This window comes from Rhinoraja longicauda, chromosome 28 (genome assembly GCF_053455715.1).
Source record: "Rhinoraja longicauda isolate Sanriku21f chromosome 28, sRhiLon1.1, whole genome shotgun sequence".
NCBI classification, from domain to species: domain Eukaryota; kingdom Metazoa; phylum Chordata; class Chondrichthyes; order Rajiformes; family Arhynchobatidae; genus Rhinoraja; species Rhinoraja longicauda.
This window is the reverse complement of record NC_135980.1, coordinates 2,522,026-2,546,077: the sequence shown is the minus strand read 5'-3', so window position 1 is coordinate 2,546,077 and position 24,052 is coordinate 2,522,026. Positions and strand designations below refer to the sequence as shown.

Below are 24,052 nucleotides of genomic sequence, written 5' to 3'. Positions count from 1 at the left end.
ATTCAGCTCAGAAATGCACAAAGTGCTGGAGTAACTCAGCGGGCCGGGCAGCATCTGACACGGAGGACACAAGGCCAAAGTAGAGATGTGCAAGAGGCTCAAGTTCTTAGGAATAAATGTTTTGGGTTCAGTCCCTTCTTCAATGATTCAATGATACTTTATTGTCACATGTACCTAGAGTGAAATGCTTTGTTCTTGCACACAACCTGGTATAATCATGTAGACACCTCACCTAGGCAGTACACAAGTGTTGCCACGTTTCTGGCGCCAACAAAGTTACAAAAGTTCACTGGACATTTGGGCGGCACGGTGGCGTAGCGCCAGAGCTACTGCCTCACAGCGCCAGAGACCCGGGTTCAATCCTGACTATGGACGCTGTCTGTACGGAGTTTGTACATTCTCCCCGTGACCTGCGTGCATTTTCTCCGAGATCTGCGGTTTCCTCCCACACTCTAAAGACGTACAGGGTTGTTGATTGACACAAAATGCTCAGCGGGACGGGCAGCATCTCTGGAGAGAAGGAATGGGTAACGTTTCGGGTCGAGACCTTTCTTCAGACTGAACTGTCTTGACCCGAAATGTCACCCATTCGTTCTCTCCAGAGATGCTGCCCGTCCCGCTGAGTTACTCAAGCATTTTGTGTCAATCTTCGATTTAAACCAGCATCTGCAGTTCTTTCCGACACAGGTTTTTAGGTTGATTGGCTTGGTATAATTGTAAAATTGTTGCTAGTGTGCGTAGGATAATGTAAGTGTGCGGGGATCGCTGGTTCAGCTACAGCTTCTTCCTTACAGCCATCAGGCTGCTATTAAACACGACAATGCTGAACTACTTGGGGGACTGGTTTTGTCTTTTTGCACTATTATTGTTTGTTTGTTTTAGTGTGTGTGTATGTAAATGTGTATATATGTCTGCGCACGGGATGAGGTGTTTCACACTAGGGCATCAGAGATATCCTCATTCTTCAGGAAACGGGGCTTCCCCTCCTCCATTATAGATGAGGCTCTCACTAGGGTCTCTTCTACATCCCGCAGCTCCGCTCTTGCTCCCCCCCCCCATTCGTAACAAGGACAGAATCCCCCTCGTTCTTACCTTCCACCCCACCAGCCAGCGGATCCAACAAATCATCCTCCAACATTTCCGTCACCTACAACGGGACCCCACTATTGGCCATAATTTCCCATCCCCTCCCCTTTCCACGTTCGGCAGAGACCGTTCCCTCCGTAACTCCCTGGTCCACTTGTCCCTTCCTACCCAAACCACCCCATCCCCGGGCACTTTCCGCTGCAACCGCAAAAGATGCAACACCTGTCCCTTTATCTCCCCCCTCAACTCCATCCAAGGACCTAAACAGTCTTTCCAGGTGAGACAGAGGTTCACCTGCACCTCCTCCAACCTCATCTATTGCATCCGCTGCTCTAGATGTCAACTTCTTTACATCGGCGAAACCAAAATAGGCTTGGCGATCGATTCGCTCAACAACTTCGATCAGTCCACCTTAACCAACCTGATCTCCCGGTGGCTGAGCACTTCAACTCCCCCTCCCACTCCCAGTCTGACCTTTCTGTCATGGGCCTCCTCCAGTGCCATAGTGAGGCCCACTGGAAATTGGAGGAACAGCACCTAATATTTCGCCTGGGCAGCTTGCAGCCCAGCAGTATGAACATTGACTTCTCCAACTTTAGATAGTTCCTCTGTCCCTCTCTTCCCCTCCCCCTTCCCAGATATCCCTCTATCTTCCTGTCTCCACCTATATCCTTCCTTTGTCCCGCCCCCCCTGACATCAGTCTGAAGAAGGGTCTCGACCCGAAACATCACACATTCCTTCTCTCCTGAGATGCTGCCTGACCTGCTGAGTTGCTCCAGCATTTTGTGAATAAATACCTTAGATTTCTACCAGCATCTGCAGTTATTTTCTTACACTATATATATATATATATATGTGTGTGTGGATGTGTATACGTATCAAAATTATATTCATAATTGTTTTTTATGTGTTTAATTGTCATATGTCCCAGGTAGAACAATGACATTTTTACTTACAGCAGCACAACAGAAAATGTAAACAATATAATAAACAATTTTAAAAGTTATATAAATTTATATATATATACACTGAACATTGTATCTCCTTAATTAAGTGGTTTACAGAGTACCACGTCTGCATATTCTGTTGTGCTGCTGGAAGTGAGAATGTCATTTTTCTGACTGGGACAATATAACACTCTTGACTAAAAAATAAATGTTGATTGTAATTCCGATACATCTTCAGAGTTTTGAATGAAACTTGAAGTCTCCAAGCCTTTTTGCATTGATTCTGCTGTGTGCAGTGATGCTGTGTGCAGGGATCTCACTGTGGATTGGGGGGATAAAGGCTTGTGTTTGATGAGGCGGGTGCTGCAGACTATGTTTGTCCAGCCCGACTGTGGCCAGACAGGGGTTGTGGTCTGGGTCACGGGGAGGTTTTTTTTCTCTCTCTGTCTCTCTGTTGAAATGCAAAGCCCTCCCACTCCCATTATGTGAACCAAAGCCCGCTCAGGTTACACACTGCCTGCCATTTATGTCCCATTACCCAATCCTATGGCCGTCTGTCTGAGCCCCATCGTTCAATTCTCAATCCTCTTTGCAAACCATTTAGATTTAACCCTCTTTTTTTTTAATCAAGGAGGGGGGGGGGGGAGGGGCGGGGGAAGTTTTTTTTTGTTTTTTTTTATTGTTTTGTCTTTGCACCCCTTCAAAGTATAAAATGTTGGTGCTTTTGCAGGGGCCAGCTGACTCCAGGAGGTGCTGCAGGAATGGACTGGGTCTGGCGCTTGCGAGAGAGAGCAGGGCAGAGCCAATGCAGACCAGGACACTTGTGATTGTGTGGTGCTTGCTCAGCCTCAACCTCAGCCTCAGGCTGGCCGGGGGTGCCACTCTACCCAGAGGGAAGCTCTCCTACCCCGGCGCCTGTCCAAACCAGCTGAACCCCAACCTGTGGGTGGATGCCCAGAGCACTTGCGAGAGGGAATGCAACAACGACGAGGTAGAACCAACACTATAGACGTGTAGTAGACGTGTGTCCTGAAATTAACCTGCGGGCTCTCACTATTAGACATTGTGCGATTAGACATTGCACAGAGAGTGAGTGTAAGAGAGAGAGAGAGTGGGAGAGAGAGAGTGTGAAAGAGAGAGTGAGAAGAGAGTGAGTGAGTGTGTGAGAGAGTGAGAGTGTGAGAGAGTGAGAGAGAGTGAGTGTGAGAGAGAGTGTGGGTGTGAGAGAGAGAGAGAGTGAAAGAGAGTGAGAGAGTGAAAGAGAGTGAGAGTGAATGAGAGAGAGAGAGAGAGTGAGAGAGAGAGAGTGAAAGAGAGTGAGAGTGAATGAGAGAGAGAGAGAGTGAGAGAGTGTGAGAGAGAGTGAGTGTGAGAGAGAGTGAGTGTGAGAGAGAGAGAGTGAGAGAGTGTGAGAGAGAGTGAGTGTGAGAGAGAGTGAGTGTGAGAGAGTGAGAGAGTGTGAGAGTGAGTGAGAGTGTGAAAGAGAGAGTGAGTGAGAGTGAGAGAGAGATGTGTATTTGCAAGTTGAGAAGCTAAAGAGCTTTTGACCAACTTAAACACCAGAAAACTGTGCCCGTTTGGTGGAACCTGCAGCATTTGGGAAAGAGAGGACGTTCAAACTGAAGAGGTGGGAACAAAGAACTGCAGATGCTGGTTAATACAGGGACGAACACAAAGCGCTGGAGTAACTCAGCGGGGCAGGCAGCATCTCTGGAGAACATAGATGGATGGGTGATATTTTGGGTTGAGACCCTTCATCAGGCTGATTGTAGAGGGGGAGAGGGAAGTAGGTGCGGGAAGAAAGCTGGAGTCGGGCAGAGGCAGGAGGAAGTGTGGCAGGTAATAGCATTTGGAAATAGCAGAGTAGCATCTGTAGAAGGGTCTCGACCAGAAACGTCACCCATCCATGTTTGGTGTAGTTTAGTTTAGAGATACAGCATGGAAACTGGCCCTTCAGCCCACTAAGTCATTGCGAACCAATGATCACCCGTACATTAGTTCTATCCTATGCACTAGGGACAATTTTCAATTTACCAAAGCCAATTAACCCACAAAATCTGCACATCTTTAGAGTGTGCGAGGAAACCGGAGCACCCGGAGAAAACCCACGCAGTCACAGGGAGAACGTACAAATTCCGTGCAGACAGCACCGGTGGTCAGGATCGAACTGTCTGGTGCTGTAAGGGCTGCAAGTCCACTGGCATTCTCCAGAGATGCGGCCTAATCTGCTGAGTTACTCCAGCACTTTGTGTCCTTTTGTGGCAGGTAATCGGCCAACTTTGGGAATGGGGGGTTTGTGATAGGCAGATGGTTGGAATAAAGTTCAGAGATAAGAACAGAAGGTGTGAGATTGGTTTGAGGAGTTGTGGGTGGTGAAACCAGAGGGGAAAAAAGTAGCACCTTGGGAGGGGGGATGATGGGAGAAATAGTTTGGTGCACAGGCAGGGCACAAGACATTTTCACTGACTTAATTTTACTCGGTGGTGAAAATTACATTAGCGCCAGTTATCCAGGGCACGTTTTCCTCTTTATCTACTATAAGAGGACTAGATCGGGTAAACGCACAGTATAGACTATAGAGTCATAGAGGCCCTTTGGCCCAACTTGGCCCACTGGACAACATGTCCCATCTACACTAGTCCCACCTGCCTGCATTTGGCCCATATCCCTCTAAACCTATACTATCCATGTACCTGTCTAAATATTTCTTAAACGTTACGATAGTACCTGGCTCAACTACCTCCTCTGGCAGCTCGTTCCATACACCCACAACTCTTTATGTGTAAAAGTTACCCCTCGGGTTCCCATTAAATCTTTCCCACCTTCACCTGGTTCTCGATTCCCCAACTCTGGGCAAGAGACTCTGTGAGTTTATCCGATCTATTCCTCTCATGATCTTGTACACCTCAAAAAGATCATCCCTCATCCTCCTGCCCTCCAAGGAATAGAGCCCTAGCCTGCTCAACCTCTCCCCGTAGAGCTCAGACCCTCTAGTCTTGGTAACATCCTTGTAAATCCTCTCTGAACACTTTCAAGCTTGATAACATCAAAATTAAATGAGTCCATTTCCACACAAAACGGTCACCAAGAAATCCACCATGAGGAAGCTTCTTTAACAAAGGCTGGGGATAATGTGACATCTTCTGCCACGCAGAGGGGTTAAAGAGGCACGGTGGCGCAGCGGTAGAGTTGCTACCTTACAGCGCCAGAGACCCGGGTTCCTTCCTGACTGTGGCTGCTGTCTGCACGGAGTTTGTACGTTCTCTCTGCGACCGGTGTGGGTTTTCTCTAGGTCTCTGGTTTCCTCCCACACTCCAAAGACGTACAGGTATGTAGGTTAATTGGCTTTGGTAAGTTGTAAAATTGTCCCTAGTGTGTAGGATAGTGTTAGTGTACGAGGTGATCGCTGGTCGATGTGGATTCGGTGGACCGAAGAGCCTGTTTCCGCACTGTATGTCTAAAGTCTAAAGTTTATGGAGGACAACTGAGATGAGTGGGAGCAGAATAGAGCACTGCAGTGACTAATTTAGCTGAGGAATGATAAGAGAAGGCAAGAATGGACCCAAGACAGGTTGGAAGACAGCAACAGAAGATAACTAAAAAGGCAATACGGGGAGAAAAGATGAGGTACGAGGGTAAGCTAGCCAATAATATAAAGGAGGATAGTAAAAACTTTTTTAGGTATGTGAAGAGGCAAAAATAGTCAAGGCAAATGTGGGTCCCTTGAAGACCGAAGCAGGGGAATTTATTATGGGGAACAAGGAAATGGCAGACGAGTTGAACCGGTACTTTGGATCTGTCTTCACTAACACTGTCTCCCAGATGTTCTAGTGGCCAGAGATCCTAGGGTGACAGAGGAACTGGAGGAAATCCACATTAGGCAGGAAAAAGTTTTGGGTAGACTGATGGGACTCGAGGCTGATAAATCCCCAGGGCCTGATGGTCTGCATCCCAGGGTGCTTAAGGAGGTGGCTCTAGAAATTGTGGACGCATTGGTGATTATTTTCCAATGTTCTATAGATTCCGGGTCAGTTCCTGTGGATTGGAGGGTAGCTAATGTTATCCCACTTTTCAAGAAAGGAGGGAGAGAGAAATTATAGACCAGTTAGTCTGACATCAGTGGTGGGGATGATGCTGGAGTCAATTATAAAAGACGAAATTGTGGAGTATTTGGATAGCAGTAACACGATCGTTCTGAGTCAGCATGGATTTACGAAGGGGAAATCGTGCTTGACTAATCTACTGGAATTTTTTGAGGATGTAACTAGGAAAATTGACAGGGGAGAGCTGGTGGATGTAGTGTACCTCGACTTTCAGAAAGCCTTCGACAAGGTCCCACATAGGAGATTGGTGGGCAAAATTAGAGCACATGGTATTGGAGGTAGGGTACTGACATGGATAGAAAGTTGGTTGACAGACCGAAAGCAAAGAGTGGGAATAAATGGGTCCCTTTCAGAATGGCAGGCAGTGACTAGTGGGGTACCGCAAGGCTGGGTGTTGGGACCGCAGCTATTTACAATATACATCAATGACTTGGATGAAGGGATTAAAAGTACCATTAGCAAATTTGCAGATGATACAAAGCTGGGTGGCAGTGTGAACTGTGAGGAAGATGCTATAAGGTTGCAGGGTGACTTGGACAGGTTGTGTGAGTGGGCGGATGCTTGGCAGATGCAGTTTAATGTGGATAAGTGCGAGGTTATCCACTTTGGTGGTAAGAATAGGAAGGCAGATTATTATCTGAATGGTGTCAAGTTAGGAAAAGGGGACGTACATCGAGATCTGGGTGTCCTAGTGCATCAGTCACTGAAAGGAAGCATGCAGGTACAGCAGGCAGTGAAGAAAGCCAATGGAATGTTGGCCTTCATAACAAGAGGAGTTGAGTATAGGAGCAAAGAGGTCCTTCTGCAGTTGTACAGGGCCCTAGTGAGACCACACTTGGAGTACTGTGTGCAGTTTTGGTCTCCAAATTTGAGGAAGGATATTCTTGCTATTGAGGGCGAGCAGCGTAGGTTTACTAGGTTAATTCCCGGAATGGCGGGACTGTCATATGTTGAAAGACTGGAGCGACTAGGCTTGTATACACTGGAATTTAGAAGGATGAGAGGGGATCTTATCGAAACGTATAAGATTATTAAGGGGTTGGACACGTTAGAGGCAGGAAACATGTTCCCAATGTTGGGGGAGTCCAGAACCAGGGGCCACAGTTTAAGAATAAGGGGTAGGCCATTTAGAACAGAGATGAGTCAGAGAGTTGTGAATCTGTGGAATTCTCTGCCTCAGAAGGCAGTGGAGGCCAATTCTCTGAATACATTCAAGAGAGAGCTAGATAGAGCTCTTAAGGATAGCGGAGTCAGGGGGTATGGGGAGAAGGCAGGAACGGGGTACTGATTGAGAATGATCAGCCATGATCACATTGAATGGCGGTGCTGCCTCGATGGGCCGAATGGCCTCCTCCTGCACCTATTGTCTATTGTCTATTGAATGGATGGTATGTTTCCGTATCAGATATATGTTGTAAAATTGCAGAATTTTGTATATCTGATTTGTTAAATGCTTTACGTTGTTTAACATCTAAGGAGCATTCAATATTTCAATGTCACTTGAAGTAAGTCGGTATCATGAAATCCCCATGATTATCTTTTTAAAGAGTTATATAGCACAGACACAGGCCCTTCGGCCCAACTTGTTCATGCTGATCATGATGCTCCATCTAAGCTGGTCCCACCTTCCCGGTTAGGCCCATATCCCTCTGAACCTTCCCATGTATCTCTCCAAGTGTCCACAATGGAAACTTTAAATTGGACTCTATCTTGCACTAAAATATATACCCTTTATCCCGTATCTGTAGACTGATGACAATAATAAACTAAACTAATGAACTAAACTAAACTTTCAAATGTTGCTCAACTATTCTCTGGAAGTTTGTTCCATATATCCACCATCCTCTGAGTGAAAAAGTTGCCCCTCAGGTTCCTATTAAATCGTGCCCCTCTCCCCTTGAACTTGCCCCTCTTGCCTTTTATTTTCACGATGTATACAAACCTACTTTTCTACTTCAATTAAGCTTTACATCAAGTGGCAAATATGCAACAATTATGTATCTTTAATAATTATTCACTGCGATGTAAAGATCATAAAATCATAAGAGATAGGAGCAGAATTAGGCCACTCGGCCCATCAACTCCACTCCGGCATTCAATCATGGCTGATCTATCTCTCCTTCCTAACCCCATTCTCCTCCCCATAACCTCTGACACTCGTACTAATCAAGAATCAATCTATCTCTGCCGTAAATATATCCACTGACTTTGCCTCCACAACCTTCTGGCAAAGAATTCCACAGATTCACCACCCTGTGACTAAAGAAATTCCTCCTCATCTGCCTAAATGAATGTCCTTTAATTCAGAGGCAATGACCTCTAGTCCTAGACTCTCCCACTAGTGGAAACATCCTCTCCACATCCACTCTATCCAAGCCTTTCTATACGTTTCAATGAGGTCCCCCCTTATTCTTCCAAACTCCAGCGAGTACAGGCCCAGTGCCGACAAAAGCTCATCATATGTTAACCTACTCATTCCTGGGATCATTCTTGTAAACCACCTATGGGGCCTCTCCAGAGCCAGCACTAGAGCTGGTGCCCAGAATTGCTCACAAACTCCAAATGTGGCCTGACCAGCGCCTTATCGAGCCTCAACGTTACATCCCTGATGCAAGGTTTAGTGGGTAGCTGCCGCTCCATATGTAGCGGAATAAATTCCATTTCAAAGACTAAAGCAGAAAAATCCTGGCAATAATCTAGTGTGTTGCCCTGTTAGACGTTAGAGACACCGGGCGGAAACAGGCCCTTCAGTCAGCCATGACCCAATGCACTGGTTCTATCCTACACACCACGCAGAACGCAATTAACCTGTACATCTTTGGAGTGGGGGAGGAAACCGGAGCATCTGGAGAAAACCCACGCGGTCACGGGGAGAACGTACAAACTCCCTACAGACAGCACCCATAGTCAGGATCGATCCTAGGCCTCTACCGCCCCAAAGGTTGGAACTCCACTGCTGATTATGGTTTTCGGTGGGGACATAACAGTATAACAGCATAACAGAGCTTTATTTGTCATTCGGTACCGAGGTACCGAACGAAACTACATAGCAGTCACACAAAAAAGAACACAAGACACATGACCCCAACACAAACGTCCATCATAGTGACTCCAAACACCCCCTCACTGTGATGGAGGCAACAAAACTTCCACTCTCTTCCCCACGCCCACGGACAGACAGCTCGTCCCCGACCGACCCGCACAGTCCCCGCAACGGGATGGAAGTCCCCGCGGCCGAATCGCACCGGGCGCTGAAACATCTCGCGGCCGAGCCGGGCGATGGAAGGCCCCGCGACCAAGCCTTGCGCAGCTAAGTCCCGTGGCCGAGCCGCACCGGGCGATGTTAAGTCCCGTGGCCGAGCCGCACCAGCGATGAAAAGTCCAGTGGCCGAGCTGCACCGGGCAATGTAAAGTCCCGCAGCCGAGCCGCACCGGGCGATGTTAGGCCCCGCAGCCGAGCTGCACCGGGCACTGTTAAGTCCAGCGGCCGAGCCGCACCAGCGATGTAAAGTCCCGCGGCCAAGCCGCACCGGGCGATGAAAAGTCCCGCGGCCGAGCCGCACCGGGCACTGTTAAGTCCAGCGGCCAAGCCGCACCGGGCGATGTAAAGTCCAGCGGCCGAGCCGCACCGGGCGATGTAAAGTCCAGTGGCCGAGCCGCACCGGGCGATGAAAAGTCCAGCGGCCGAGCCGCACCGGGCACTGTTAGGCCCCACAGCCGAGCCGCACCCAGCGCCGTGGGGAAGAGAAAAGTTTCCCCCACCCCCCCACCACCCCCCCACCCACACCACCACCCCCACCCACACCACCCACACCACCACCCCCCATACATACACAACCAAAAAAAATACAAAAACCATCCCAACACCGACACACAACAAAAAAAAAGGAAAAAGACGAACAGACTGCTAGCGAGTCGCTGCCGTTAGGCGCCGCCACTTCCAACTGAGGCTTCCATTTGCTCGGGTATTTTTTGAGATATGGGTGTCGTTGGCGAGATCGGCGAAAATAGCCCTTCCATAATTGCCCTTGAGCAGCTTATGGTGAGACTACCTTGAATCACCACAGCCTTTCCAGAAGGTCACAGGGAAGGTGGGGATGAGGTTGCAGGATTTAGATTAATTGATGAAGGGACCACAATGATATATTTCCAAGTCACGATGGGCGTGATTTTCTGAGGATTTCCACCATTTTCTACTTTGCCAGCAGATGCTGTATTAAATAAGTTGTATGATAGACACAAAATGCTGGAGTGTCTCAGCGGGACAGGCAGCATCTCTGGAGAGAAGGAATGGGTGACGTCTGAAGAAGGCTCTCGACCCGAAACGTCACCCCTTCCTTCTCTCCAGAGATGCTGCCTGTCCCGCTGAGTTACTCCAGCTTTTTGTGTCCATCTTCGGTTTAAAGCAGTCTCTGCAGTTCCTTCCTACACATTTGTTTAAATGATGTTGGCGAGGTATTGGCCAGGCCACAGTGCGCCATAGTGGTGCAGCGGGTAGAGCTGCTGCCTCACCGCGACAGATCCCCGTGTACGAGCCCGACCTCGGGTGCTGTCTGTGTGGAGTTTGCACGTTCTCCCTAGGGTTCCTCCATGTGCACTGATTTCATCCCACATCACAGACTTGCGGGTTTGTAGGTTAATTGCCTTCTGTAAATTGCCACTTGTGTGTAGGGAGTGGATGCAAAAGTGGGATAGCATGGAACTAGTGTAAACTGATAGATGGCATGGACTCGATGGGCCGAAAGGTTTGTTTCCATGCTGCATTGGTATAGTTTAGAGATACAGCGTAGAAACAGGCTCTTCAGCCCACCGAGTCCACTCCGATCAATGGTCACCCGTACACTAGTTCTGTTATCCCAGTCTCACATCCTACACGCTAGGAGCAATTTCCAGAGGCCAATTAACCTGCAAACTCTCACATCTTTGGGATGTGGGAGGAAATCGGAGAAAACCCACGCGGTCACAGAGAGAACATGCAAACTCCACGCAGGCAGCACCCGAGTTCAGGATCAAACCTGGGTCTCTGGCGTGGTAAGGCAACAACTCTACCGCTGTGCCACTGTGCACTATCTCTCAAGTAAAGATACAGGGGATAGTTCTCATTGCCTTTTTGAGAGGAGTGTCAAGGACACATTTTGGCTTAGTGTAATGTCGCATCCAGAAAAACTGAATCTCTCCACCAGTGTGGCACTGTTTCACTATCACACTGGAGTATCAGCTAGAACTTTGAGGTGATTTTTAAAATCCATTTTAATTTTCTAAAACGTGGGCAACCTGACATCATAGGATCATAGAGTGACACAGTGTGGAAACAGGCCCTTCGGCCCAACTTGCCCACACCGGCCAACATATCCCATCTACACTAGACCCACCTGCCCTTTTTGGTCAATATCCCTCCAAACCTGTCCTATTCATGTAAGTGGATATGTCCCATCCACCTCAATAGTGATAACCATGACACCACAGGGTTGCCAGAGAAAGTAGTCTTTGGGGGTGAACCGGTATGTCTGTGCAATGTCATACAGTGCTGATAAATTATTAATGATAATAATTGCCCGGTCTTGCAGCGCCAGAGACCCAGGTTCAAACCCGACTACGGGTGCTGTCTGTCCGGAGTTTGTACGTTCTCCCCGTGACCTGCGTGGGTTTTCTCCGAGATCTTCGGTTTCCTCCCACACTCCAAAGACATACAGGTTTGTAGGTTAATTGGCTTGGTATACGTGTAAATTGTCTCTAGTGTATGTAGGATAGTGTTAATGTGCGGGGATCGCTGGTCGGTACGTACTTGGTGGGCTGAAGGGCCTGTTTCCGTGCTGTATCTCTAAACTAAACTTTAAAACTACCAGATCATCTCTATTAATGAAGAATCAAAGCACTGCAGATGCTGGTTTATACCAAAGATAGACACAAAGTGCCGGAGTAACTCAGCAGATTTAGTTTAGTTTAGAGATACAACATGGAAACAGGCCCTTCGGCCCACCGAGTCCATACTGACCAATGATCCCCGCACATTAACACTATCCTGTACAAACTAGGGACAATTTACACATATACCAAGCCAATTAACCTACAAACCTGTACATCTTTGGAGTGTGGGAGGAAACCAAAGATCTCGGAGAAAACTCCTGCAGGTCACGGGGAGAACGTACAAACTCCGTACGGACAGCACCCCTAGTCAGGATCCAACCCGGGAGTCTGGCACTGCAAGGCAGCAACTCTATTGCTAAGCCACCGTCAAAGGTCAGGCAGCATCCCTGGAGAAAAAGGAAGGGTGACATTTTGGATGGAGGGTCCCGACCGGAAACATCACTCATCCTTTTTCTCCAGAGATGCTGCCTGGCCTGCTGAGTTACTCCAGCACTTTGTATCTATAATTTTTTTAATGCCGGTCAAAGGAAAATACCAGTTAAGTCAATGCTGTGAGCTCCTCTGCTCTGACATGGAGGTGCCGCTGGTAGTCCTGCTAGCACACAGCACCAGAGACACGGGTTCGATCCTGACCTCGGGTGCTGTCTGTGTGGAGTTTGCACCTTCTCCCTGTGACCGCGTGGTTTTCCTCCGGGTGCTCCGGTTTCCTCCCGCATCCCAATGACGTGCGGGTTTGTGGATTCATTGACCTTCTGTAAAGTTGCCTCCAATGTAGGGAGTGGAGGAGAACGTGGGTTAACATGGAACTAACATGGAGGCGATTGATGGTCGGCACGGACCCGGTTGGCCGATGGACCTGTTTCCATCCTGTATCTCTATCTCTATCAAGATCTGTCTTGACAGGGGCTTGATTTGTTGAGCCAATTCATGCTCTGTTCACGTTGCCACCGTGCATTAGGTGCCACTGCTCTTTTCCGTCAACTTTACCAACTATTATAGAAATGTAGGGCTGGTCAGTGGAGATCTCCAGTATCTGGAGTCAGGCAGTGAGGACTGGCAGCTGGAGGTAGCAGGGCGGCACGGTGGTGCAGCAGTAGAGTTGCTGCCGTACAGCGCCAGAGACCCGGGTTCGATCCTGACTACGGGTGCTGTTTATACGGAGTTTGTACGTTCTCCCTGTGACTGAGTGGATGTGCCCCATGTGCTGCTTTTCCTCCCACACTCCAAAAATGCACTGGTTTGCCAGTTAATTGGCTTTGATAATGATTACAAATTGTCCCTAGTGTGTAGGATAGTGCTGGTGTATGAGGATCGCTGGTCGGCGCGGACTCGGTGAGCCGAAGGGCCTATTTCCACGCTGTATCTCTAAACTAAACTAAACTAAACTAAACTAAAATGCTTGTGCATCACTGAGAGTGCATGGTTGAAATACATGGCACTCTTTCAAGGGACGTAGCCTCCTGTCCACAACCACAGCTATTTAAAACAAAATCTGTGACATAAAAAAAAAATTCAGGCATAGCAAAGTAAAGCATAGAAACAGGCCCTTCGGCTCACCGAGTCAGCGCCGACCAGCGACCCCCGCACACTAACACTATCCCACACACACACTAGGAACAATTTACACATATACCAATTAACCTACAAACCTGCACGTTTTTGGTGTGTGGGAGGAAACTGGAGCACCCGGAGAGAACCCACACGATCGCGGGGAGAATGTCCAAACTCCGTACAGACAGCACCCATGGTCAGGATCGAACCAGGGTCTCTGGCGCTGGAAAGCAGCAGCAATTCTACCACTGCGCCACTCTGATGCCCTGTTTAGGACACAAAGTGCTGGTATCACAAAATGCTGGAGTAACTCAGCAGGTCAGGCAGCATCTAGGAGAGAGGGAATGGGTGACGTTTCGGGTCGAGACCCTTCTTCAGACTGGTCTCGACCCGAAACGTCACCCATTCCCTCTCTCCTAGATGCTGCCTGACCTGCTGAGTTACTCCAGGATTTTGTGACACCTTCGATTTGTACCAGCATCTGCAGTTATTTTCGTACACAAAGTGCTGGGGTGACTCAGTGGGTCAGGCAGGATCGCTGGAGAACCAGACCCTATCTGAAACGTGGCCTATCCATGTTCCCCAGAGGTGCTGCCTGTCCCGCTGAGTTGCTCCAGCATTTTGTGCCCTTTTGTGTAAAGCAGTATCTGCAGTTTCTTGATTCTACATAGAACTGTACAGCACAGCAACCACCTGCCTTCAGCCCACAAGGTCTGTGTCAAACATAATGCCAAGATAAACCAATCTCATCTGCGTGCATATGATCCATATCCCCCCATTATCTCACATCCATGTGCTTATCTAACAATCTGTTAAACAAGGCTATTGTATCTGCCTCCACCACCATCACCCCAAGCAGCGATTTACAGGCACCCACCAACCCTCAATGTTAAAAAAAAAACTTGCCCTCCACATCTCCTTTAAACTTTGCCCCTCTCACCTTAAAGCTGTGACATTTGAAATTTAGTATTTGACATTTCCATCCTGAGAGAAAGGCTCTGACTGTCTACCCTATCGATGCCTCTTATAATTTATAAACCTAGATCAGGCCTCCCCTCAACCTCCTGCGTTCCAGAGAATACAATCCATTTGTCCAACCTCTCCCTTTCGCAAACACAACCTGATTCTGGCAGCATGTGCAGGAAAGAACTGCAGATGCTGGTTTAAATCGAAGGTGGACCACAAAATGCTGGAGTAACTCTGCGGGTCAGGCAGCATCTCGGGAGAGAAGGAATGGATGACGTTTCGGGTCTCGATCCGAAACTTCACCCATTCCTTCTCTCCCGAGATGCTGCCTGACCCGCTGAGTTACTCCAGCATGTGTCTACCTAATTCTGGTAAACGTCCTCTGCACCCGTTCCAAAGGTTCCATATTCTTACTGTAATGAGGCCACCAGAACTGCACGCGATACTCCAAAGGCGACCTAACCAAGTCTTATAAAGCTGCATCAGGAGTCTTATTGAGCGGCATCATCTTTTCAAATCGAGACCCTTCAGACCCAATTAGCCTAAAAATAAAAAATAAATTAAAAAAAATATGTTTTAAAAAAATCTTGTATCCATTATGTAATTATCTGATTTGGATGATCAGCCATGATCACAATGAATGGCGGTGCTGGCTCGAAGGGCCAAATGGCCTCCTCCTGCACCTATTTTCTATGGTTCTATGTCTTCTTTATTTAAGTGTTCGTCTAAATACCTCATAGAGATGTGTAAATGCATGAGGGGTCAGGAGATGAGGAGACATTTCTTAGCCAGAGGTGGGTGAATCTATGGAATTCATTGCCGCAGATGGCTGTGGAGGCCAAGACTTTGGGTATTTTTAAAGTAGAGATGATAAAGTGCTGGAGTAATTCAGCGGGTCAGGCAGCATCTCTGGAGAACATGGGAAGATGACGTTTCAAATCGAGACCCTTCAGACCCAATTAGCCTGAAGAAGGGAACTAAACAAAAATTAAGCTCGAAATGTCATTTATCCATGCACTCCAGGGTAGAGACAGAAGGTGGTCCCATTATAGGATGCTTCAAAGCAGGGCTGCTAGGAAAGGTCGAGGGCAAGGGAGTGGGGCACAATGGTAGAGTTGCTGCCTCACAGCGCCAGAGGGGTGGGTTCAATCCTGACTGGCACTGGGCCTGTACTCGCTGGAGTTTAGAAGGATGAGAGGAGACCTCATTGAAACCTACTGAATAGTGAAAGGGCTGGATAGTGGTTGTGGAGAGGATGTTTCCACTGGTGGGAGAGTCTAGGATCAGAAGCCATAGCCTCAGAATTTAAGGATGTTCCTTGAGGAAGGAGATAAGGAATTTCTTGAGTCAGAGGGTGGTGGATCTGTGGAATTCTTTGCCACAGAAGGCTGTAGAAGCTGTCAATGGATATTTCTAAGGCAGAGATAGATAGGTTCTTGATTAGTTCGGGTGTCGGGGGTTATGGGGGGAAGGCAGGAAAATGGCGTGAGGAGGCACAGATAAATGGCGGAGTAGACTTGATGGGCTGAATAGCCTAAATCTGCTCCTATCACATGACCTTCTGAATACGGGTGCTGTCTGTGTGGAGATGGTACCTTCCCCATGTGACTGAGTGGGTTTTCTCCAGGTGCTCTGGTTTCCTCCAGAGACATACAGGTTTGTAGGTTAATTGACTTCAGTAAAACTGTAAAATGTCGTTAGTGTGCAGGATAGTTCTGGTGTGCGGGGTCGGCATGAAGTGCATCGTAGTTTCATAGAACAGAGGGCATAGAGTAGAGCAGTACAGTACAGGAACAGGCCCTTCGGCCCACAATGTCCGTGCTGAACATGGCGCCAAGACCAACTCTCACGTGCTCGCACATAATCCATATCCCACCATTTCATGTTCATAAGTGATCGGAGCAGAATGAGGCCATTCGGCCCGTCAGGTCCACTCCACCATTCAATCGGTGATGATCTATCTTTCCATTCTGGACTCCATTCTCCTGCCTTCTCCCAATAACCCCTTACACCCGTACTAATCAAGAATCTATCTCTCTCTGCCTTAAAAATATCCATTGACTTGGCCACCACAGCCTTCTGTGGCAAATAATTCCACACATTCACCACCCTGGATATTTCTGTGTATACATGTGCCCATCTAAAAGGCTCCTAAATGCTCCTATCGTATCTGCCTCCACCACCAACCCCCAGCAGCATGTTCCAGACAACTCACCAGCTTCCCACAGAATCAGACATCGCCATTCATTTATTAGTTTAGTTTAGAGATACAGCGCGGAAACAGGCCTTTCGGCCCACTGAGTCCTCACCGACCAGCGATCCCCACCCATTAACACTATCCTATACACACTAGCGACAATTTACATTTATACCAAGCCAATTAACCTACAAACCTGTACGCCTTTGGAGTGTGGGAGGAAACCGAAGATCTCGGAGAAAACCCACGCAGGTCACGGGGAGAACGCATAAACTCTGTACAGACAGCACTCGTAGTCGGGATCGAACCCGGGTCTCCGGCGCTGCAAGTGCTGTAAGGCAGCAACTCTACTGTTGTGCCACATTGCTGCCTGATTCAAAAGAGTCTTAAAACTTATGGAAAATAAGTTTTAATGTGGAAACAAGGACCTGCAAATCCTGGTTTACAAAAAAAGACACAATCTGTTGGTGTAGCTCAGTGGGGAACAGACTGGACAGAGTTCTGGAGTAACTCAGTGGGTCAGGCATCTCTGGAGAACATGGAGAGGTGACGTTAGTTCTGAAGAAGGGTTAGTTTTGGGTCGGGACCTTCTTCAGAACTGTCACCTATCCGTGTTCTCCAGAGATGCTGCCTGACCCACTGAGTTACTCCAGAACTCTGTGCCCTACAAGGTCCAGTCTGTTCCCCACCCGGGTTGGACTATCGACACACTGTTACAGGAAAACCTCTTGGAATCACCTCACACATTCTGCCTCCGGCTAAGCCTTTGGCACTGAGCAAGTCCCAGTCAACATGTGTGGGAAGGAACTGCAGGTGCTGGCTTATGCCAAAGATAGACACAAAACTCTGAAGCAACTCAGCGGATCAGGCAGCATCTGTGAAGAAAACATTGCCTGATCCGTTTAGTTTAGAGATACAGCACGGAAACAGGCTCTTTCGGTCCGCACCGACCAGCGATCCCTGCACATAAACACTATCCTATACCCACTAGGAACAATTTTAACATTTACCAAGCCAATTAACCCTCAAACCTGGACGTCTTTGGAGTGTGGGAGGAAACCGAAAATCTCAGAGAAAACCCACGCAGGTCACGGGGAGAACGTACAAACTCCGTACAGACAGCACCCTTAGTCAGGATCGAACCCAGGTCTCCGGCGCTGCATTCGCTGTAAGGCAGCAACTCTACCGCTGCGCCACCGTGCCGCCCAAACATTCTCCAGAGATATTGCTCGACCCACTGAGTTACTCCAGCACTTCTTGTCTTACAAGCTCCAGCAGGTTTCCTTCTCGGGTTGGACTATCCACACACTGTTTCAAGAAACCATTTTGAATACAACTCACAAATTCTGCCTCAAATACCTCCTCCAGCAGCTCGTTCCATACACTCACCACCCTTTGTGTGAAAAAGATACCCATCAGGTTCCTATTAAATCTATCCCCCTTCACCTTAAACCTATGTCCTCAGGTTCTCAATTCCCCTACTCTGGGCAAGAGACTCTGTGGGTCTACCCAATCATGATTTTATGCACAATCTTTGGTATAAACCAGCATCTGCACAGGTTCCTTCCTGCCAAGGTCCCAGTTAATGTTCGTAATTGATAGGTGCAGAATTTGGCCATTCTGCCTTTGCCCCATAACCCCTGACATCCTGTACTGTTGGGATGTGAAAGTCAGGCACTGAGACCACCCTGTGTAGGAAGGAACTGCAGATGCTGGTTTACACCGAAGATAGACACAAAATGCTGGAGTAACTCAGCGGGACAGGCAGCATCTCTGGAGCGAAGGAATGGGTGACGTTTCAGATCTAGACCCTTCTTCAGACTGAGAGTCATCTCTCGTTTCCTTTTATCCTGACTCTCCATCTGAAGAAAGGCCTTGACCCAAAATGTCACCCATTCCTTCTCTCCAGAGATGCTACCAATCCCGCTGAGTTACTCCAACATTTTGTGCAAACCAGCATCTGCAGTTCCTTCCTGCACGCTAAGAAGGCAAATTCAATGCTAGCATTTATATCAAGAGGACTAGAATACATAATCAGAGATGTAGAGGCTCTACAAGGTGCTGGTCGGGCCGCATTTTGAGTACTGTGAGCAAATGTGGGCCCCATATCTGAGGAAGGATGTGCTGGCTCTGGAGAGGGTCCAGAGGAGGTTCACAAGAATGATCCCAGGAATGAGTGGGTTAACATATGATGAGCGTTTGACAGCACTGGGCCTGTACTCGCTGGAGTTTAGAAGGTTGAGGGGGGACCTCATTGAAACTTACAGAATAATGAAAGGCACAAATAGAGTGGATGTGGAGAGGATGTTTCCACTGGTGGGTCTAGGACCAGAGGTCACAGCCTCAGAATTAAAGGGCGCGCTTTTAGAAAGGAGGTGAGGAGGAACTTCTTTAGTCAGAGGGTGGTTAATCTGTGGAACTCATTGCTCTAGAGGGCTGTGGAGGCCTTGGCAGTGGATATTTTTAAGGCAGAGATAGACAAATATTTTATTAGGACGGATGTCAAGGGTTAGGGGGAGAAGGCAGGAGAATAGGATTAGGAGGCAGAGATCAGCCATGATTGAATGGCGGAGTAGACTCGATGGGCCGAATGGCCTCGTTCTACTCCTATAACTTGTGAAGCCGACCCTGTTGCCTTTTGCAGGACTGCCAGAGCTTTGAGAAGTGCTGCAGGAACGTGTGCGGGCTGAAGAGCTGTGTGGCGGCGCGGTTTGCCGACGGAAGCCTGGCGTCCTCGGCCCTGCCGCGAGAGGCCACGTGCGAGAGGATGGTGTGCACGCAGCAAGGCTCGGAGTGCGACATCTGGGACGGGCAGCCGGTGTGCAAGTGCAAGGACCGGTGCGAGAAGGAGCCCAACTTCACCTGCGCCTCGGACGGCCTGACCTACTACAACCGATGCTACATGGACGCCGAGGCCTGCATTCGGGGCATCAGCCTGGCTGTGGTGACCTGCAGGTACCACATCACCTGGCCCAACACCAGCCCCCAGCCCCTGGAGACCACTGCCAACCCCACCTCCACCAGCTGGCTGGACGACTCTGTGCCGCCCGCCCTCTACACCAACCCCTTCCACCAGTCGGTGTACGTTGGCGGCACGGTCAGCTTCCACTGCGACGTGAGCGGCCGGCCCAGGCCGGACATCACCTGGGAGAAGCAGAGTGACCACCAGGAGAACATCATCATGCGGCCAGACCAGATGTACGCCAACCTTGTGGTCACCAACATCGGGCAGCTGGTCATCTACAGCGTCCAGCAGGAGGACGCGGGCATCTACACGTGCACGGCCAGGAACGCCGCCGGGCTGCTGCGCGCCGACTTCCCGCTCTCCATCATCCGGCGGGGTCACTCCAGCGAGGCGCTGGCGGCTGGCGGCGGCGATGGCGTGCGGCCACTGCCCTCGGCCGAATGCTTCAAGGAGCCGGACAAGAGGCAGTGCGGGCGGCAGCAGGTACGCTGGTTCTACAACCACCAGAGGGCGGCCTGCTCCACCTTCGTGTCCGGGGGCTGCGATGGGGGCGGCGGGAACCAGTTTGAGACGTACGAGGAGTGCCGGGCGTCCTGCGCCAACGAGACGGTGAACATCTGCACCTTCCCCGCCGTGCAGGGGCCCTGCAAGCTGTGGGAGGCGCGCTGGGCCTACAACTCACTGATGAAGCAGTGCCACGCCTTTGTCTACAGCGGCTGCGAGGGCAACAAGAACAACTTTGAGAGCAGGGAGGTGTGTGAGGAGACCTGCCCCTTCCCCAAGTACCAACAGTGCAAGGCCTGCAAACCCCGCCACAAGATCGTGCCCAGCTTCTGCCGCAGCGACTACGCCATCGTGGGCACGGTGACCGAGATGGTGGAGGAGCAGGACTCTGGGGTGGCCCGCTTCACCCTGGACCAGGTGCTGAAGGACGAGAAGATGGGCCTGAAGTTCTTCGACTTCAAGCACCTGGAGGTGATCATGTTGAACATGGACTGGAGCTGCCCCTGCCCCAACATCACGCTGAGCGACGGGCCGCTCCTGATCATGGGCGACGTTCACGACGGCATGGCGGTGCTGGGGGCAGAGAGCTACATCAGGACCGTCAGTGACAAGCGGGTGAAAAAGCTGCACGAAATCATCGAGAAAAAGACCTGCGAACTCCTGCACCGCTTCCAGGACTGAGCTGGGCCAGCGCACAGCGTACAGCACACAGTGCACAGCGCACAGCGTACAGCGTACAGCGTACAGCACACAGCCTACAGCACACAGCCTACAGCACACAGCGTACAGCGTACAGTGGGGGCTCGATGACACTCTGTCATTGCTCGTTATATCATGTTATTCCCCCATCCAAGTATATGAACGTCAGTAAATGGTCTTGTATTTTTATTTATGCTTGATTCAGGCCAACGTTACTTTGCCAGGTTGCAGTTCAGTTTAGAGATGCAGCGCGGATACGGGCCCACGGCCCACCGAGTCCGTGCCGACCAGCGACCCCCACACATTAACACTACCCAACACAAACGAGGGACAATTTACATGTACACCAAGCCAATTAACCTACAAACCTGTACGTCTTTGGAGCATGGGAGGAAACCGGAGTAAGCCCTTGCGGTCACAGGGAGAACGTACAAACTCAACAAAGACAGCCCCTGTAGTCAGGATCGAACCCGGGACCCAGGGCACTGGCACTGGCGCTGCAAGGCAGCAACTCTACTGCTGCGCCACCTTGATTCAGCCCAAAGTGACTTTGCCATGTTGCTGACCATTTTAACTCCTCTTCCCATTCCCACACTGACCTCCTCCATAGTCCTGGGCCTCCTCCATAGCCAGAGTGAGACCACACGCAAACTGGAGGAATAGCACCGCAAATTCCACGTGGGCAGCTGACAACCCAATGGTAGGGACATTGAATTCTGCAATGTTAGGTAATGAACCAACAAATACCCTCCCCCCCCCCCCAACCTTTACCCCCACTCTCTTCCCCGGTCCCTACATGGATGCGCACCCATTTCTCACATTCCCCCACGTCCCCTTCCCCGTCCCATTCAACCTACATTCCTTCATCTGGCTTCACATTTCGTGCCTCTTATCTCCTCATCTCAGAGCCTTTTGTCTCTTCATAGACACAAAGCGCTGGAGTAACTCAGTGGATCAGGCAGCATCCCTGGAGAAGAAAGATGGGTGATGTTTCGGGCCGAGACCCGTCTTCAGACCCGCTGAGTTACTCCAGAAACTGGTGTCTATATTCGGAATAAACCAGCATCTGCAGTTCCTTTCTACACCTTTTATCTATTCATCTCTGGCCTTTGTCCAGCCAGCTACCAGCCAAACAACCCACCTGTATCCACCTATCACTTGTCTTGCTTTGTGCACCTCCTACTTCCCCTCCAGCTTTCTTCCCCAGGGTCCTGACCTGAAATGGGGCCCATTCATGTATATCTCCAGATATTCTGCCTGACCTGCTGATACTCCAGCACTTTCTACCTTGTATTATCTCCTTTCTTGTTCCATTTTCACGTTTTGGCTTCGTTACTCACTGTGTTCAATTCCAGACTCAGGACGTCTTGCGTACCTTTTCACATCAGAGTCTCTCAAGGACGAACGTCTACATGAGAACACCCTGGATATCAGTCTACTATCATTCACCACCGTGAAACCACCGTGAAACCTGGTTCCCTGATCTTCTGCTCATCGCTGTATCCTAGGGGCAATCTAATGTGGCATCATTAAGGACTGCACAGTCATGCATTAGAGGGAGTCTGGGAAGAGCTAACATAGAAACATAGAAAATAGGTGCAGGAGTAGGAGTAGGCCACTCGGCCCTTTGAACCAGCACCGCCATTGCTGATCATCCAAAATCAGTACCCCGTTCCTACTTTTTCCCCCATATCCCTTGATTCCGTTAGCCCTAAGAGCTGAATGTAACTCTCGAATACGTCCAGTGAATTGGCCTCCACTGCCTTCTGTGGCAGAGAATTCCACAGATTCACAACTCTCTGGGTGAAAAAGTTTTTCTTCATTTCAGACCTAAATGGCCTACCCCTTATTCTTAAACTGTGACCCCTGGTTCTGGACTCCCCCAACATCGGGAACATTTTTCCTGCATCGAGCCTGTAGAATTTTATGTTTATGTAAGATCCTCTCTCTTCCCTCTAAATTCCAGTGATTACGAGCCCAGTCGACCTATTCTTTCATCATACGTCAGTCCCGCCATTCCGGGAATTAACCTGGTGAACCTATGCTGCATGCCCTCAATAGCAAGAATGCCCTTCCTCAAATTAGGAGACCAAAGCTGCACACAATACTCCAGGTCTCACCAGGGCCCTGTACAACTGTAGTCGGACCTCCCTGCTCCTATACTCAAATCCTCTCGCAATGAAGGCCAACATGCCATTTGCTTTCTTCACTGCCTGCTGTACCTTCAGTGGACTGGATGCCGGGATAAGGGATTATGCGAGTATAGAAGTTGGGAGGTCATGTTAGTTCAGTTTAGTTTAATGTTGTGTACCGAGGTACAGTGAAAAGCTTGTTTGTTGCGTGCTAACCCATCAGCAGTAAGACAGTACATGATTACAGAGCTCTTAAGGATAGCGGAGTGAGGGGGTATGGGGAGAAGGCAGGAACGGGGTACTGATTGAGAGTGATCAGCCATGATCGCATTGAATGGCGGTGCTGGCTCGAAGGGCTGAATGGCCTACTCCTGCACCTATTGTCTATTGTCTACAGTTATTGACAACATTGGCAAGACCACATTTAGAGTATTGTCTCAGTTCTGGTCACCAGGTTATAGGAAAGATGTCAAGGTGCAGAGAAGATTAACGAGAATGTTGCCAGTACTCGAGGGCCTGAGCTACAGGTAGGGGTTTGGACAGGGTAGGACTCTATTCCTTGGAGCGCAGGAGGATGAGGGGTGATCTTATAGAGCTGTACAAAATCATGGGAGGAATAGATCGGGTAAAAGCACAGAGTAGGGGAATCGAGAACCAGGGGACATAGTTTTATGGCGAGTTTAAAAGATGTAATAGGAACCTGAGGGGTAATTTTTTTACACAAATGGCGGTGGAAGAATGGAACGAGCTGCCATAGGAGGTAGAGGCATGTACGATTACAATGTTTAACAAACATTTAGACAGGTGTATGGATAGGACAGGTGTAGAGGGATATGGACCAAACGCAGGCAGGTGGGACTAGTGTAGATGGGACATGTTGGTTGGTGTGAGCAAGTTGGGCCGAGGGTCCTATTTCCACATTGTATGACTTTATGACTCTGGAATCTAGAATTAGAGCAAAGAAGTGCTGAGAGGAGACCATATACAATTTTGACAGATTAAATAATGCACGGGGAAGTTATTTCCATTGACA

At 49.2% G+C, this 24,052-nt stretch overlaps 1 protein-coding gene across 1 annotated transcript; it reads left to right on the top strand.

Annotated features, from left to right (window-relative positions):
* The first annotated feature begins 2,746 nt into the window (after positions 1-2,746).
* On the top strand, positions 2,747-20,966 carry LOC144607127 (WAP, Kazal, immunoglobulin, Kunitz and NTR domain-containing protein 1-like). The gene is made up of 2 exons (XM_078423747.1): positions 2,747-3,025; positions 19,364-20,966. Exons 1-2 carry the CDS (start codon positions 2,747-2,749, stop codon positions 20,867-20,869), a joined length of 1,785 nt encoding a protein of 594 aa, XP_078279873.1. The 3' UTR covers positions 20,870-20,966.
* The last annotated feature ends 3,086 nt before the right edge of the window (positions 20,967-24,052 follow it).